Below are 17,850 nucleotides of genomic sequence, written 5' to 3' on the forward strand. Positions count from 1 at the left end.
TTTTATTCAAATGAGGTCCTATCTAGCAGTTGTAGGCGGAGAACTGCCCATCTGTATGCTGACATAGTATGGAGTATATCAGGAAAGGAAAATTACAGTAGGTGAGTATACAATTTTCCTGTTTCTCCCATTTATATCAGGTTTACTTTAATTACTGACACATAGGAATAGCACAGGTCTTGTGGCAAGAAAGGTGCAGTTTAGATATGGATTCTGTGTAAGCAGACCTAGAACATGCGCAACTTACATGTGTCAGTGTGTAATGGGATGCTTTAGCAACCGAGAATACACAATCTCTAAGCCGATATTGTCCTGGCCCAGATTTGAACCTGGGGATCCTTGTGTTGTGTGGCTAGAATGTTATCCACTACACCATATACCTCTGAAAGTGTGTGTGAGAAAATGGCACATGGCAATGAAAAAAAAAGCCCTTGGAGATGTTGCATTTGGGCAGTGTTCTCTTTAAGATTCATCCATTTCTCTTACATAATAAAAGTACTAAATTAATCCAGACAAATTGTTAAACATTTTATTTTCACAAGTTATTTCCTGGTTTTGAGATAACTGAACACATGATGTATAGCCAGGACAAGGTACTGGGGGTGTTACTTCATATTCTGCTACAGGTACATGCCATTAATGAGATAATCTGATTCCTCTGAAGTTAATGGGCGAGCCTTTTTCAGCTTCTGTCTCACAAGCTGGAGACGACAAACCACCATCAAGAGTAGCAATGACGTAATTGCCAAACCAAGGGCTAATGGCAAGACTGCTCCTGAAAACAACACAAAATAGCCGGTTATATAAAATCATACATATGTAATTATGTTTTTCTTCAGCTCTTTCCTGCATCATCACACATAGGTAGCTCAGCTGTGATTATGGATTATAAACTATGCTATTCAAGAAACCTAATGCCTTAATGTTACAGGCAATGTAAATTCCCCTTCCCCCACATAAATAACATGCTTGGTTTGTAGTCAATTCATTTACAGTATTAAGAGTAGTGAAACCAATAGCATGGTGCGTCTCTCCCCTCATCAAAGCCTGGTTTAGGAAATCTGTGATAGCCTCAATAATGCCATGTGACGGTTCTCCTGGAATCCTCTCCCCAGTCTTCCTGTGAGATGTATGACATAAGCATACAGTATAACAGCTATTTAGCACCATTCGTGAAGATCTTGCTCAATATTCTGTATAAAGCACTGACAAAATACAGCCCAGTGGCATTCCAATACCAACTATAACAGCAATTATGAAATCACAATATTGATAATTTCAGAATTCTCAATTTAAACTAGTGAAACCTATGATGGCAACTAGTTTCATCTTCTCTTGTGGGTGCTGCAACACAAAGATAAACAAAAGTGGGGACACTGAGAGCCCAATATAGTGTAGTAAGTAAGCAAAACAATAGGTTGGAATTGAAAAGTATATAGTGTATATACTCCCAAAAGTGGGTATCCTAGTTATCCACTGTACAGGCAGGTGAGGAGATTAGACCTGTCCTCACTCAGGATTAAAAGTCGATGTCTAGATCAGGAAAAAAGACCCCTCCACCAGGGGTAATATAAGAGTGAACAGAGGCGCCCGCAGGATAAAAGGTACTAAAGTTTAAAATTCCTCAGGAGGTGGTGGTGGACTCGCCTCCTTGAAGTAGACAAGATACTGTCAGCTTTTTAACAACAACAGGTTTATTTATATACTCCAGACAACCATGCAACGCGTTTCGCAGGTATATTCCGGCTTCCTCAGGCAATAACAAATAAGAGTACACGCAGTATAGTCAGGTCCTGGAGCTGGCTTGTGCAGGAGATCTTGCGCAGGCTACGCACGCATCTCCGGCTTGGAAGGCAGAGCTCTGCTCCGCCTTTAGTCTCCCAGCGGCGGTTGCCGCTCGAAAACTGTTATACGGCAACACCGCCGTCTATAAACATAGTACAGAGCTGCAATATACAGCAGCGCTGTACTGGGGACAGCCTTGTGACACGGCTGTCCACCTGTGGGACACAGGAGCAATCGGCAGTGATGGGCTGAAGCACTTGTGTGCTTTGTTTTGCAGCCCTGCAGCGAGCCCTTAAAGCTGCAGTGGCCCTTTTAGTAAAAAATGGCCTGTTTAGCACTCTCGTCCTGAAGTGGCTAAAGTAGTCAGTATATAAAAACTCAGTGAGATTAATTTAAGCTGTAGGGAAAACAAAAGTGCTGTCAAAGGGCCTGAGAGAGAAGGTTGTTAAACTGTATGAAATCTGAAAAGATAAAAAATATTTCCAAATAGTTGAGAATGTTAATCAGCAGAGTTCAAACTCCTAAAGATGTAAAAATTGAAGGGTTACCATATTTTTCGCCGTATAAGACGCTCCGGAATATAAGACGCACCTAGGTTTAGAGGGCAAAAACCAGAGAAGAAAAAAAATCTAGACTAAACCTGGAGCGTCTTGTACATGACCTCCCCCCAAATGGTGTCCTCCTGTCTCCCCAAGTGTCCTCCTGTCACCCCCAGGTGTCATTCCTGTACCCTCAGGTATCATCCCTCTCACCCCCAGGTGTCCTTCTGTCATGTCCAGGTGTCCTGCTTTCTCCCCCATGTGTCCTTCTGTAATGTCCATGTGTCCTCCTGTCTCCCCCAAGTGTCCCCCTGTCAACCCTATGTGTCCTCCTCTCTCCCCCAAGTGCCTCCTCCACTCTTTGTGTCAGCTATGTGTTCCGCTGTGAGTTCCCCCCGCTTGTCTCTACCCCCTCCTTGTGTCGCTGGTACCCCCGTGTGAGATGCAGCAGAAGCTTACCTCCTCCATCTTGCTGCTTCTCACATGGGAGGGGGGGGACCCAGCGACACGAGGAGGGGGTAGAGACAAGCGGGGGGAAGGGGGAACGCAGCCACAGCGGGACACAGGCAAGGCAGGGAATCCCCGATGACGGCGGTTCGTATCGGCGGGGATTCCCTGCCTTTGCCGTATAAGACGCAGGGACTTTCTCGCCCCAATTTTTGGGGAGAAAAAGTGTGTCTTATACTGCAGAAAATACGGTATGTTAATACCAAGACCCAGTCAGGTGAATCAACAACAATTTTCAGCCAGAACTGCCAGGAGGAGAATTGTTCAAGATACAACGAAAAGGCCATAAATAACTAAAAACTGACATCGTGGGCCTGATTCACAAAGTGGTGATAACTCAGTTATCACGCCTAAAAGACTTTAGGCGTGATAACCTTTGCACTAGCAACGTTCTCACCGCTTTGTGCTGTAACTCGTTCGAAGCACCCGCGCGCAAAGTCCCAAAGGGCTTAATGGGCGCTGCGCGCCTGTGCGATTGCGCGTGCAAAACTTTGCGCGAGTTACTTCAGATCACGCCTAAACTAAGTTTAGGCGTGATAAAGGGCTTTTCACAGGCGTGCAAAGTGTTTGCACCGCTTTGTGAGTCAGGCCCCTAGACTTCTCTACAGAGAAGTTTGGATGTTTCAAGATGCACTTGAAGAGAAGTGGGTTGCATGGTTGAGTTGCCAGAAGAAAGCCATAAATCCATCAATGTCACCAAATAGGGAGCTTGAAATATCCATAGCAGCACCTAGACATGCATCACAACCTCTGGTGAAGTCATTTGGAGTGATGAGACCAAAATTGAACTTTATGATAGCAACCGTAGATGCTGTGTTTGAAAAGAAGTCAACAAGGCCTGAGATAAAAAGTACACCATCCATAATGTGAAGCATGTAGATGGATCTCTGACATTATTTTGGGGGAGCTACAATGGTACAGGGAATTCGGTCAAAGTTGATGGTCAATGAGAAATACTTCTGAGTGTGAGGAACAGATACAAAATTCAGTAGTTCAACTGTATAAACCATGTACTAAGACAGTTATATCCAAAATAAGACTGGGATTCCAGAAAAGTCATATTTAGGCTCAGGACCATTGATACATATATTTATCTCATCAGTTTATTTCACTTCAGGTTTGCTTTAGGAGCCATGTCATTAGTTCTGCAAAGAAAATGGCACCTTTCAGATCTCCAGATTTTTACTAAAATGATTACCACTTTTGTCATGGATCCCTGCTTTTTGGCTATTGCCATTGTACCAGTATTTAATGGTATGTTAGTGGCAATCCCCATATTTATAAAGCGGTCATAGTCATAGGTTGCAGTGGTTAACAGGTGGTCAAACACTTAGCGAATTCACTGCAGACTGCCCCCTTTAAAATGCATTAGCACAAAGAGTAGCATTACCTTTTTAGAGAAATAATGATTGCAGTAGCTGGCAATCTGTTACCCGATTCAAGTGAACAGAGCTGTGGAGTGCCAATTTAGTTGAATTATAGTACTGGAAATCAAACGCTAATCCCAGCGACCAAAATATAAATGCCCCTTTATATAAATGACATTATAAAATTGAAAATCATATTTAAAAAAAAAATGCATTTTTTTTTTTAAATTCTACTCCTTTTTTTTCTTACAAATAGTTCCATTCATAATGCTGTTGGCTGAAAATTACAGTCTTGTCAGTAAGCACAAGATCACTCTGCAGTAATTTTCTGAAGCAAAGGTTATTGATTTACAGATTATGACATCTGCAATTACTGTCTGTAGAAATGACCAAAATCATCCCTCTGAAACCTGAGAGAATCTTAATCTTATGTTCTGTGGCTATGTCAAGCCGTTACTTCAAAAGGAAAAGGCTTCTTCCCAGCAGCAATGACACACTACACAAAAATGACACACAAAGGGCAGCATATAATATCAGCACCTATTAAAGAAAGAAAGAGAAGAAAAGTATCCCAGTACTAGTCACTGAATTAGCTTGTATGGGCATTTCAGTTTGTGCTTCATTTTGATAATGGCTGAGCTATTGCCTCCATGCAAGAGCCGGAGTCAGATTGAGGCCAAATGAGGCCCTAGGCATGCAGCTTTGGTCCCTGCATCCATAAAATACTCCAATGTTATGCCACAGATGTAATGTATAGTCTGCAGATAAGATAATAAGTACTTATGGCCTGTTACTCTGTTATCAGCAGCTATGGAGCATGAAGAAGTGGTCAGTGAATCTTTAGTATCGGTTATGCTCTGCATTTATATTGGAAGGGTTAACAGTAGTAGTAGATAAGGTGGGCAAGGATGGCTTAAGTTAGGATTTGGGGGAGGGTAAGGTTGGGTGTCTGGAATGGAGTTGAGGTTGGTGTTGGGCCTCAAGATGGTGATTTAGTGTTAAAGGTACAGATTGGAATTAAGAGTGATCAACGGGGCATGCGTTGAAACACTACTGCAAACCTGAACAAGCAATACATAAGCCTGGCTTTCCACGCTCTTTTACAGTGTGGTAGCCACCAGTGACAAGGGTGGAATTTTGTGATTGCCTGGCTAGACTCATGCTACATTCCTTGTTTCTCACCTGCCTAGCTTTCTGGCTCACCTTTTCTTGCATTCATCTCTGCCAGTACTCTTGTGACATTACAAGAGCCAGATGCAGATGTATGTGAACTTGAAAAGAGCAGGCTAGAAGGTGAGGTAGAGGGGACAAAAGGGGACTGCAACACACACTGAGACACTTAACTATAAAACAAGCTCTGTTTTGGGAGAGGGTGACGGTGGCCGCACTCATTATATGACCGAAAATTCACCATGGATATTTTTTTTTTGGGGGGGGGGGGGTGGAGGGCCAACTGATTGACATCAAAGTTGTTTTGCTGGGTCCCAATGATCTGTAGTTACACCCCTGTCGGCCACTTGGCTCTGGAATCTTCAAACTGCAACAAAAAACACCTCTAAAGAGCACAGTGTACCTCCAAGCAGAATGATAAGGCTGACAATATAATGCGTGAAACACAACAGAGCAGATTCCATTGGGCAGATGAGGAGGAAAACAACCAGCTGGGGGTGGCTCGGGAGTCAGTGTCTCTAAAGATCCACCTTGCCAGATCGTTAGGTGATGACAAGGGGGCTCCTGCACTATATTCTCAGACAAGATGATAGGCCTTAACGTCCTCCTCAGTCAAGTTTAATTCAGTGTGTGTACCTAGCTGTAGATAAGAGAGGGCACAGCCAGGATCCACTGTCCCAAGTTCACTGCCTTTTCACTGTTTCTAATGAACCTATCTGAAATTGTCCATCCTAAACTGCTGTCCTGCCAGACCTTCAGCTCCCAGTGCCTATTCTCCTCCTGCCTGAAATGACTTCCTGATCTTGAATGCATGAGTACCTCTCCTATGTTGGGTGGCTTCTGGGATCTCAAGATCTAAGGAAACACTTAGAGCAACTCTGGGAAGTTGCATGAAGGCTGCAACTATGATCCTAGCTATGTCTTCTCTGCATCCAACCGAATCCAACAGCTGCCTAGTTGCTGCTCCACAGTTAATAGGTTCCTAAAACCTCCATTCAGACTACTCAGTTTTCCATCCCAAAACACGTGCAACCCATCCAGGCCACAGGTACGTGCCTATCTTGTTTTTTCCTTATTCCAGATCTGGTAAGAGGACTTGTATCTAAAACAAATCACAAGCTCTACGAGTTAAAACGCATTGCTAAGCCAAGGGCTTGTGTTTGGACTAATGTTACAATGTCCTGATAACCCTTTCAGTACTGCCCAAGGTAAAATCTTCAACCTGTTTGTGCTTGTCAGTATCTGACAGGACGTAGATTTCACCAGATCCCATTGTGAGCTCCCTCTGTGATCGCCATTGAGCTCCATGCGCTGGTCAGGAGCCAATTTCACGTGGTCCCTAAAGGGCTAAGGAAGAATTCCACAATACATTTAAAAAAACTATCCCCTGTGTTATAATAGTTATTGCAATTGCTTCTGAAACACATTTTCTCTCACTTTTATTCTACTGTGAAAGATCACTAAAACATGCTTTTTTATTTTGCCAATGTAAAACCATCTTGCCTTGGCCTCTTTTTAAATGACCTGTGACCTGCCTGAAGGTGTTCATATACTACTTGCTGTGCTACGATAAACTCCCATGGCGAAGTCTTTTGTGTCTCAAAGTGATTCTTTTATCTTTGGATAAGTCAAAATATCGTCTCTTCAGTCTAATTTGCAGATAGAAGTCTGAATTTTGACTAAAAACAGAGCCTTAAAGAGACACTGAAGCGAAAAAAAAAATGATGATATTATGATTTGTATGTGTAGCACAGCTAAGAAATAAAACATTAAGATCAGATACATCGGTCTAATTGTTTCCAGTACAAAAACAGTTAAACTCCAGTTGTTATCTCTATGCAAACAAGCCATTAAGCTCTCCGACTAAGTTAGTCCTGGAGAGGGCTGTTATCTGACTTTTATTATCTCAACTGTTCCTGGACTATTTACTTTTCCTCTGCTAGAGGAGAGGTCATTACTTCACAGACTGCTCTGAAAGACTCATTTTGAATGCTGAGTGTTGTGCAATCTGCACATATTATAGAATAATGCAATGTTAGAAAAAACACTATATACCTGAAAATAAAAGTATGAGAATAGTTTCTTTGCTGCTAATCTTCTAGTAATTATTCATAGTACACAACCAATTCACTATATCATATTTTTTTTTTCGCTTCAGTGTCTCTTTAACACTATTCACTTTTTACTGCTGATAATGTCATAACTTTTGCAGGACAATAAAATAACAGGTATAAATGTTATCTTATTCCTAGTTATTTCACAGCCTGAAGAAACTTTGTGAAATTCTCATTTTACTGTTATTTTTGTATTCCCTAAACAGAAAGGATTTCCAGGCATTTGGCACACATAAGAAAGCTGCTACATCCATAATGCAACATTTCAAGTTAACTGAAATGCCAATCATCATTCCTTTATGGTCCCTGAAAAGTCAGTTTTACGTCTAGAACTGCTGGTTTTATAGCACACCTAAAGCCTATTTCACTTACAAAGGTTTATAATCCACCCCGAAGACAACTGTTTTAGGCAGTTTGGCTTGCTGGAATGCATGATTTGGCTCTATAGTGGGACTCGTAAGCTAGGGGTATTTTACAGAGTGCCCAAATAATTTTTAGTGATGGCTTGGATATTGGGGTGCCACAATAGACCACAATACTAATTGGTGCTACATCGGCGCCCAGTGGACAATTTGGGTGTATTTTGTGCAAACCGCTGCCTCAGTATGTATATTTTGTGGAAAATGCTACCACTGAGTTATGTGTTTTATTTGGGGGGGGGGGGGGGTGCTGCCACATTACCATATGTGAATTTTTAGGGGGGGGGGGAATTCTGCCACATTACCATATGTGTATTTTAGGGGTGAAATGCTGCCAAATTATTTGTATTCTGGGAGAAATCACTGTCTAATTAAGAGTATGTTTAGGGTGAAATGCTGCCAATTATGTGTATTTTTGGGTTAACTGCTGTCTACTTATGTGTATTTTTGTAGTGTGATTTTCTTTGTGCGTATATATCTCATCGCCTTCCATTTTAGAACATTTATAACATGAAATACGCTTTAGGCTTACGTAAAGACATAGGCTCGGAGAACCACTGAAATACAGCGTTCCAGAAAAAAAATCCCCAACCAACTGTAAAGCATGGCAGTGGAACTGTCATGGTCTGTCAAAGCTTTACTTTAGCAGCACCTGGCCAGCTCAACATCATAGAATTCACCATGAATATTACCATGTTTCACAGTGTGCTTGAGAAACACGTGAGACTATCTGTAAGAAAATGAAAGCTGAAGTGGAATAGGGCCCTACAATGTGACACCAAAGCAAATCATACCAGTAACTTCACCAGCTGAAAACTAAAAAATGGAGCGACCTGGAGTGGCCACGTTAAAGCCTAGATCTTAATCTTGAGTGTTGTGGGGTGATTTCTCAAACATCTCACAACTTAAAGAATACTGCATTGAGGAGTGGGGAAAACTTTTATCAGACTAATGTCAGATACTGGTATATGGCAACAAGATGCCCCTCACTGCACTTATTTCAGCTAAGAGGGGTAACACTACCTATTAGGGTGTCCTTTTTTTCTTGGTTTGAATGCACAAACTGGTGTGAACCCCTCTACTGCTGTTAATCTATGGAAAAAGATGTAACTTGGGGGATTCAAAATAACTGCTGCTAAATTCCATTGCTCCCAAACTGTCATCTCAAGCTCCAATTCCTCAACCACAGCCTTATTCCCAATGGTACTACCACAGGTCTTCCAGAAACCTCTCTAAAAGGTCCCACAGTTTCCCAGTACTTTATTCCCACTAACTGCAACTAGCTTCCCACCCAAATCTCCCAGTGCTATGCTCCACTCCTGCCCCATACCTACCACCTTCCACTCATAGCCTGTACCAAGCACCTCTGATTCACAGGCAGGACCAGCCATCCTTTACTCTTGGCCAATAGCAATCTGCAAACATTTCAGCCCCATAAACATATTTCGCTTCTGTCTAATATCAACTGCCCTTCACACATTTCTTAATTTTTTCACATCAGTACCAACATCCTGGCAGTGGGAGAAAGCAAGTGCTGCAAACCTGTTAATTTCATCTGCCTCAGGAGCTTTCATGGGTTTGGCCCTCGTAAATCTTTAAGAGGGCCTGTGCTGCAAACATGTTCATTGCATCTGCCTCAGGACTTTTAATAGGTTTGGCCCTCGTAAGTCTTTCTACTAAACTGGTGATTTTGCAAGGACTCCACTTCACAATAAGCTCCAGCACATAGAGAGAGTTCAGTTCATGGCAACTATAGCAATCTGAACTAGCATGCTGTATGGCTGGAAAACTTACTCCATCACACTTGTGCCTAACCCTCCTGACCATAATGCATTGCAATTTGTTAATGTATTCGCTCTTCATTGGGCATCTTCTGGCACTTAATGAACAATTTATTTTATCTGTTGTTAAAGTCAAATGCGTGGTAAACATCAATAAAGCATTATGTGAACACACTTCGTGCCGATATGGATAAGCTTGTTGTAACACTATAGTCACGATCTTCCACTGGGTCGCCCTTTCTTCCAATTCAGTAAAAGCTATTATATCAGAGGTTGGCGCTCACAGTAATCCACAATCCACCAGATTATGGGTTTAACCACTTGCCGACCGCACACTCATAACGTGCGTCGGCAAAGTGGCAGCTGCAGGACCAGCGACGCAGTACTGCGTCACCAGCTGCAGCCTAATTAATCAGGAAGCAGCCGCTCGTACGAGCGGCTGCTTCCTGTCAATTCACGGCGGGGGGCTCCGTGAATAGCCTGCGGGCCGCCGATGGCGGCTCGCAGGCTAGATGTAAACACAAGCGGAAATAATCCGCTTTGTTTACATTTGTACGGCGCTGCTGCGCAGCAGCGCCGTAAGGCAGACCGGCGATCCCCGGCCAATCAGCGGCCGGGGATCGCCTCCATGTGACAGGGGACGTCCTGTCACTGGCTGCACAGGACGGATAGCGTCCTGTGCAGCCCAGATCTCCCGGGGGAGCAGGTAGGAGAGGGAGGGGGAGGATTTCGCCGCGGAGGGGGGCTTTGAGGTGCCCCCCCCCGCAAAATGCCAGCCAGGAGGAGCGATCAGACCCCCCCTGCACATCATCCCCCTAGTGGGGAAAAAAGGGGGGCGATCTGATCGCTCTGAGTGCCCATTGATCTGTGCTGGGGGCTGCACAGCCCACCCAGCACAGATCACCTAAAACAGCGCTGGTCCTTAAGGGGGGGTAAAGGGTGGGTCCTCAAGTGGTTAAACTACGCCACATAGATTTCCATATCCCTTCACAACACAAGTGATAAAGTCCATATATAGTCCCTCAGAGTTCATACAAAGACTTCAGCAACTAGATATCTCTCCCCACACCAAACTCCAGTTGCTTCCTAATTCATCATTTGTCACATCAGAAAATAGACATATGGATAGTGCAGTCATCACCACACCCCAGTGAGATGCACTCACCGTGTGTTGAGACCCACTCGCGGCGGAGAGCCTGTGAGAATACTCTATGCCATTGATTTACTGAGAAGATTGTAAGTGCAACATGTTTTTATAAGTTTTAATTAAAGATACAGTATTACGCTATGTTGAGGCGTTTTTATTGAGGTACATATGCGGAAGGTGTGGATCTGCTGGAGGTGAAAGGGATATTGCCTTAATGGTGGTGGGGGACGACCTGCAACAGTCCCAAGGTGCCTTCTGACCCGTGAGTCGGTCTCAACACACGGTGAGTGCATCTCACTGGGGTGTGGTGACGGCTTCACTAATTATGTCTATTTTCTGATGTGACAACTGATGAATTAGGAAGCAACCAGAGTTTGGTGTGGAGAGAGATATCTAGTTGCTGACGTCTTTGTATGAACTCTGAGGGACTATATATGGACTTTATCACTTGTGTTGTGAAGAGATAAGCAAATCTATGTGGTGTAGTTTAAACCCATAATCTGGTGGATTGTGAATTACTGTAAGCGCCAACCTCTGAAATAATAGCATCAATAAAGCATTGCCTAGCGTTTGATTTGCCACATCTGTATTTGCATACAGATGTGGCAAAGACAAAAAATGCATCAAGTATTATGATCTTCGCCTGATTCATACTGTACATCCTGACTTCAAAAGATTGAGGCAGGTTTTACATCTATTTTTTGAGTTGCAGTGGGGATGCCATGCCCCTTTGACCATATGACCCTGTGGCAGAGTTCGCCGACATGGTCATATGCATAGCACCGCCCCCTGCTCAGTGACATACTCCCTTTCTGGGCAGGAAGTATGACACTAGGATTCCCGACCGTCCCTGCATGTGCCCCATGACACACTGCGCGCCATCGTTTACACTACACACATCACTCATAGACTACCATTACCCTAAACACTGTGCAGTAATGCGCTGTTGCCTTTGCGTCAGATCAGACACTTCTGGCGTGTGAAAGTCTCCATAGACTTTTATTGCTTTTGCAGCCCCTTGGGGCAAAATAGGGTGACGCAACGCAAGCTTAGCCTGCATGTGTAAAAGGGGCCTAAATAAAAAACATTTGTATCCAATAAAGAAAAGAGATGAAGTTCGGCATTGCAGTCTTCTATGTTTATTTAGGTAGGTTAGCAATATACAGGATCTTCTAAAAAAATTAGCATATTGTGATAAAGTTCATTATTTTCTGTAATGTACTGATAAACATTAGACTTTCTTATATTTTAGATTCTTTACACACAACTGAAGTAGTTCAAGCCTTTTATTGTTTTAATATTGATGATTTTGGCATACAGCTCATGAAAACCCAAATTTCCTATCTCAAAATATTAGCATATTTCATCCGACCAATAAAAGAAAAGTGTTTTTAAAACAAAAAAAGTAAACCTTCAAATAATTATGTTCAGTTATGCACTCAATACTTGATCGGGAATCCTTTTGCAGTAATGAATGCTTCATTGCGGCGTGGCATGGAGGCAATCAGCCTGTGGCACTGCTCAGGTGTTATGGAGGCCCAGGATGCTTCGATAGCGGCCTTAAGCTCATCCAGAGTGTTGGGTCTTGCGTCTCAACTTTCTCTTCACAATATCCCACAGATTCTCTATGGGGTTCAGGTCAGGAGAGTTGGCAGGCCAATTGAGCACAGTAATACCATGGTCAGTAAACCATTTACCAGTGGTTTTGGTACTGTGAGCAGGTGCCAGGTTGTGCTGAAAAGCGAAATCTTCATCTACATAAAGCTTTTCAGCAGATGGAAGCATGAACCCACTTTTGAACCAGAAACAGCGGCAGAGGCGCCTGACCTGGGCTACACAGAAGCAGCACTGGACTGTTGCTCAGTGGTCCAAAGTACTTTTTTTTCGGATGAAAGCAACTTTTACATGTCATTTGAAAACCAAGGTGCCAGAGTCTGGAGGAAGACTGGGGAGAGGGTAATGCCAAAATGCCTGAAGTCCAGTGTCAAGTACCCACAGTCAGTGATGGTCTGGGGTGCCATGTCAGCTGCTGGTGTTGGTCCACTGTATTTTATCAAGGGCAGGGTCAATGCAGACATTGCAGATAGCTATCAGGAGATTTTGGAGCACTTCATGCTTCCATCTGCTGAAAAGCTTTATGGAGATGAAGATTTCATTTTTCAGCACGACCTGGCACCTGCTCACAGTGCCAAAACCACTGGTAAATGGTTTACTGACCATGGTATTACTGTGCTCAATTGGCCTGCCAACTCTCCTGACCTGAACCCCATAGAGAATCTGTGGGATATAGTGAAGATAAAGTTCAGAGATGCAAGACCCAACACTCTGGATGAGCTTAAAGCCGCTATCGAAGCATCCTGGGCCTCCATAATACCTGAGCAGTGCCACAGGCTGATTGCCTCCATACCACGCCGCATTGAAGCAGTCATTTCTGCAAAAACATTCCCGACCAAGTATTGAGTGCATAACTGAACATAATTATTTGAAGGTTGACTTTTTTTGTTTTAAAAACACTTTTCATTTATTGGTCGGATGAAATATGCTAATATTTTGAGATAGGAAATTTGGGGTTTCATGAGCTGTATGCCAAAATCATAAATATTAAAACAATAAAAGGCTTGAACTACTTCAGTTGTGTGTATTTGAATCTAAAATATATGAAAGTCTAATGTTTATCAGTACATTGCAGAAAATAATGAACTTTATCACAATATGCTAATTTTTTGAGAAGATCCTGTACATGCGCCTACGTAGAAGCGCTTGTTGGCACAAAACAGCCATCAGGCTACCTTTGCCCTGCACCTACCCATCCACAGACTGCCCATCACGACCGGTACGTGCATTCCTGCTTGTTTGCCACTCTTGCTCACGACTACCATTCACTGCATGTATATTGCTAACCTCACACAATAAACACAGCTTTTAGGGCCTATTTCCACTAGTTCTGCATCAGTTTTTCTTCATCCAGATGTGGCTATTTCCACTACACGGGGATTCTGGATGCAGAAAAACTGACTCCAATGAATGCCTATGGGCTTTCTCCACTAAACGCAATTTTTCTGATGCAGATTTCTGCATCATGCACCCGTTTTCGCATACAATGAAAACATTAGTGGACACAGTCCCATAGGCATTCATTGGAGTCAGTTTATCTGCATTCAGAATCTGAGGGCCTGTTTCCACTGTACGCAGTGCAATGTGGCTACATAGCCAAAATCGCACCGCAGCCGAACTGCAACCAATTCACGGCGAACTGAACAGTTTCCATTGCGTGCTGGTTATGCGGAGCGATCCGAGAATCTGCAGCATGCTGCAGATTCTCGCATTGCCACATCGACATCCCATCTCTTCCAGTCACTTCTGCATCAGGTGATGCGGAAGTGACGCGACTACAAGCGGAAGTAATGCGATGCGGCTAGGTAGCTGCACTTGCCTCACTTTGCAAGTGGAAACAGGCCCTGATGCAGAAATCTGCAACATGCCATCCTAAATCGCGTTTAGTGGAAACGGGCTAATAGACATTCATTGGAGTCAGTTTTCTGCATCCAGAATCCGCATGTAGTGTAAACAGGCCCTTACTGATCAAAGCATGCGATATTACCACCAGTGAGCGTGCTGCTCCTGAATCAATGCAGCAGCCACCCTCCCGTGATCAGAATAGCTGCAGTGCCAACAGCTTTCTTTTCTCTATTGTTATAAAAAACATTTGAATGCAAGATTGTATATATTCATGATACCTGAGTTTTCTGGCTAAATGTGATATTACATGAATTATGTTAAAAAAAATTTTTTTAAATATATTTACTATGCTGCGGCAATAATAATACTACAATTTAAAGTGAATTTACAGTCTGGCACGACATACTACAAAAACTTGTTTTCCTACTCTTAAGTTGGAAACCAGGTTCAACCATCAAAGAGGGATCGAATCCTTTCACACACTGTACACAGATTTTTAATCGATTTAAGTTTTACTTAGTTTAAGCTCAGGTGAGATATTTTTTTACATAACAAAAGCACAGCTGTGCTACATGTTATCACTGAACACCTTGCCGGCTGGGGATATGTACTCGCATCTACATGCTACATCTCCCAACATACATTGCGGTGGCCAGGAGCAGGCATCAACGATGGAAGCTTCAAACTGCGGTCTCTCCTTGGGGAACATGGGGAGCTACATATGGACAGTGTGCTAGAGGAAAAGCTGCCCGTAGTTAGGTAATGATGCTCCCCCCAACCCGCTACTGTACTATGAACCACCCTTATGGGGAGGTTCATTTTATAATTTTTCAGGTCCAGTTGCTCGGTTTCTTTTAAAGTAAACCTTTGAGGGGGAAAAAAGGCACAAGTTAGACACTAACCTAAGTAGCAGGAAGCCTCTGATTGACCCAGAGACTTCTCTGATCCTTCTGCAGCCCACCGCTTCTATCCAGGACCATCATCTTCTTTATGGCTGTGCTCCTGTTAGCGTACAAGTGCAGCCATACTGCACAGACGTGATGATGACCCGTACCTGCGCAGTATCATGAAGCAGCTCATGCATGGAAGAAAAAGCCTTGCAGGAGTGGCCCTATGCTACTGCACAGATGCAGGCCATCCATGCTCCTGCACAGTGTGGCTGCACTTGTACATTGGCAGTAGCATGGCCACACTAACATATTCAACAAGCCCTTTTCATATAGGTTCAGAGGGTCTCAGCTCTGTAACGGTGAGCTTGAGGGGGACAGCGGAAGCCTCTGAATTATCCATAGGCTTCCCTCTACTGAGAAAAATATTCAACTTTTGCACTTTTTAAACTCACTAAACCCCACAGTTACACTTTAAGCCTCGTAAATATGGCAGGTGGTTCTCAGGTGATCTTGTATCCAGCATTTGTATAGTATACCCATTCTATCCTGATGCATTGCTTTGGAGTTCCAGATCATCATGGGCGAGTGCACTGTTCTCCTCACCCCTCCTGCTCCCTCGTGCACTTAAAAGGAAGGTCCAGGAAGAATCAAAATAAAAAAAAATCCACTTACCTGGGGCTTCCACCAGCCCTTGGCAGCCGCCCTGTGCCCTCGTCGCAGCTCAGGTGGCTCCCGTTTCCCTCCAGTGCAGATGCCGACCTCGCCAGTTCGGCATCTACTTGGGCTCCAGTGTGTGGCTCACAGAGTCGCACTGATGTCACCCGCACTGTACTGCACAGGCGCAGAACTACTGTGCCTGCGTAGTATAGTCCAGATTATGTCAGCGCGACTACATGAGCCGCACGCTGGAGCGCAAGTAGGCCTCGTATACTGGAGGGACCCCAGGCCACCGGCGGGGAGCGGAGCTGCGGCGAGGGCACAGGATGGCTGCAAGGGGCTGGAGGAAGCCCCAGGTAAGTGTATTTTTTATTTTTATTCTTCCTGAATGTATCCTTTAATCACTTGAGGACCACAGTGGTAAACCCCCCTAAAGACCGGGCACATTTTTACTAAAATGGCCACTGCAGCTTAAGGCCAAGCTGCTCGGCCGCACAACACAGCACACAAGTGATTCCCCCCTCCCCTTTTCCCCCATCAACAGAGCTCTCTGTTGGTGGGGTCTGATCGCCCCCAAGTTGTATATATATATATATATATATATATATATATATATATATATATATATATATATATTTTATTTTTTTTTATATAAATATTTATGTTTGTTTTTTTTACTGTTTTTGACAATTTTTTTATTTATTCATTTTTCAATCTCCTCCCTCCCCCCCAGCCAGCCAATCCTGGTGATCGTCTGTCACAGGCTTCTGCCTATGAGAGCCGATCGCTCTCATGTCCCAGTACAGCGCTGCTGCTGATCGCAGCGCTGTACTAACTGTAAAGACGGCGAAATTGGAAAGCGGCAATAGCCTCTCGGAGACTGAAGGTGGGGCGGGAGATGCACGCACAGCCTGCGTGTGATCTCCTGCAAAATGCAGCCCCAGGACTTGACGCCAATCGGCGTTAGGCGGTTCTGGGGCTGCCGCCCCAGCCACGCCTATGGGCGTGGAGCGGTCTTCAGGTAGTTAAAGGAGACGATAAAATAAAAAAATATATACATATCTGGGGTTTCCTCCAGCCCCATGCACACGGATCGCTCCCATGCCGTCGTCCTCAGTCTTCTCCAGCTTCGGTACCTGGTCTTCTAACTTCAACCAGTTGCGGCCAGTCTGTGCAAGAGAAGTGCACTCTCTACATATCTCTCTGGCAGCCACCGGAGAGATACGCGCGCTTCCCTTGCGTCCTTCTGTTCTTCCCGTCATGGGTTGGGAAATCTCAGGGGTTGTGACCTGGTGTCCACTAGGCAGCACACAGCCTTTCACCTGCTAAAAGTGGTAGCTCATCACTCCATGGGAGGTGCTTGAGTGAAGACTCGTGGTAATTTAAGACTCCACACCCTGGGAGTGCCCACACAAACCACCAGTGTCAAAATCAACAGAGCCCTGACACAAACACAAGTTTGCAACCATAATCTATTAAGTTTGCCAATAAAATAAATCCTTTTAAGGTGTCCATCAATGATACACTTGAATGACTTGATTGGTCAATCTTACCACATGTATTAAAAGGGTAAACTGAGTGAATATACAGGGAGTGCAGAATTATTAGGCAAATGAGTATTTTGACCACATCATCCTCTTTATGCATGTTGTCTTAAGTCCAAGCTGTATAGGCTCGAAAGCCTACTACCAATTAAGCATATTAGGTGATGTGCATCTCTGTAATGAGAAGGGGTGTGGTCTAATGACATCAACACCCTATATCAGGTGTGCATAATTATTAGGCAACTTCCTTTCCTTTGGCAAAATGGGTCAAAAGAAGGACTTGACAGGCTCAGAAAAGTCAAAAATAGTGAGATATCTTGCAAAGGGATGCAGCACTCTTAAAGAGACTCTAACAACAAAAACCTCCCCTGGGGGGTACTCACCTCGGGTGGGGGAAGCCTCCGGATCCTAATGAGGCTTCCCACGCCGTCCTCTGTCCCACGGGGGTCTCGCTGCAGCCCTCCGAACAGC

General features: G+C 44.0%; 1 protein-coding gene across 1 annotated transcript in view; it reads right to left on the bottom strand.

The window, feature by feature from the left end:
- Nucleotides 1–515: 515 nt before the first annotated feature.
- LOC137503938 (low-density lipoprotein receptor-related protein 11-like) overlaps nucleotides 516–17,850 on the bottom strand; it is a 62,710-nt gene continuing 45,375 nt past the window's right edge. Inside the window, exon 8 of the mRNA XM_068231689.1 lies at nucleotides 516–775. Coding sequence (XP_068087790.1) covers nucleotides 621–775 — 155 coding nt within the window. The 3' untranslated portion in view covers nucleotides 516–620. The remainder of the gene's footprint in view (nucleotides 776–17,850) is intronic.

This window comes from Hyperolius riggenbachi, chromosome 4 (genome assembly GCF_040937935.1).
Source record: "Hyperolius riggenbachi isolate aHypRig1 chromosome 4, aHypRig1.pri, whole genome shotgun sequence".
NCBI classification, from domain to species: Eukaryota; Metazoa; Chordata; class Amphibia; order Anura; family Hyperoliidae; genus Hyperolius; species Hyperolius riggenbachi.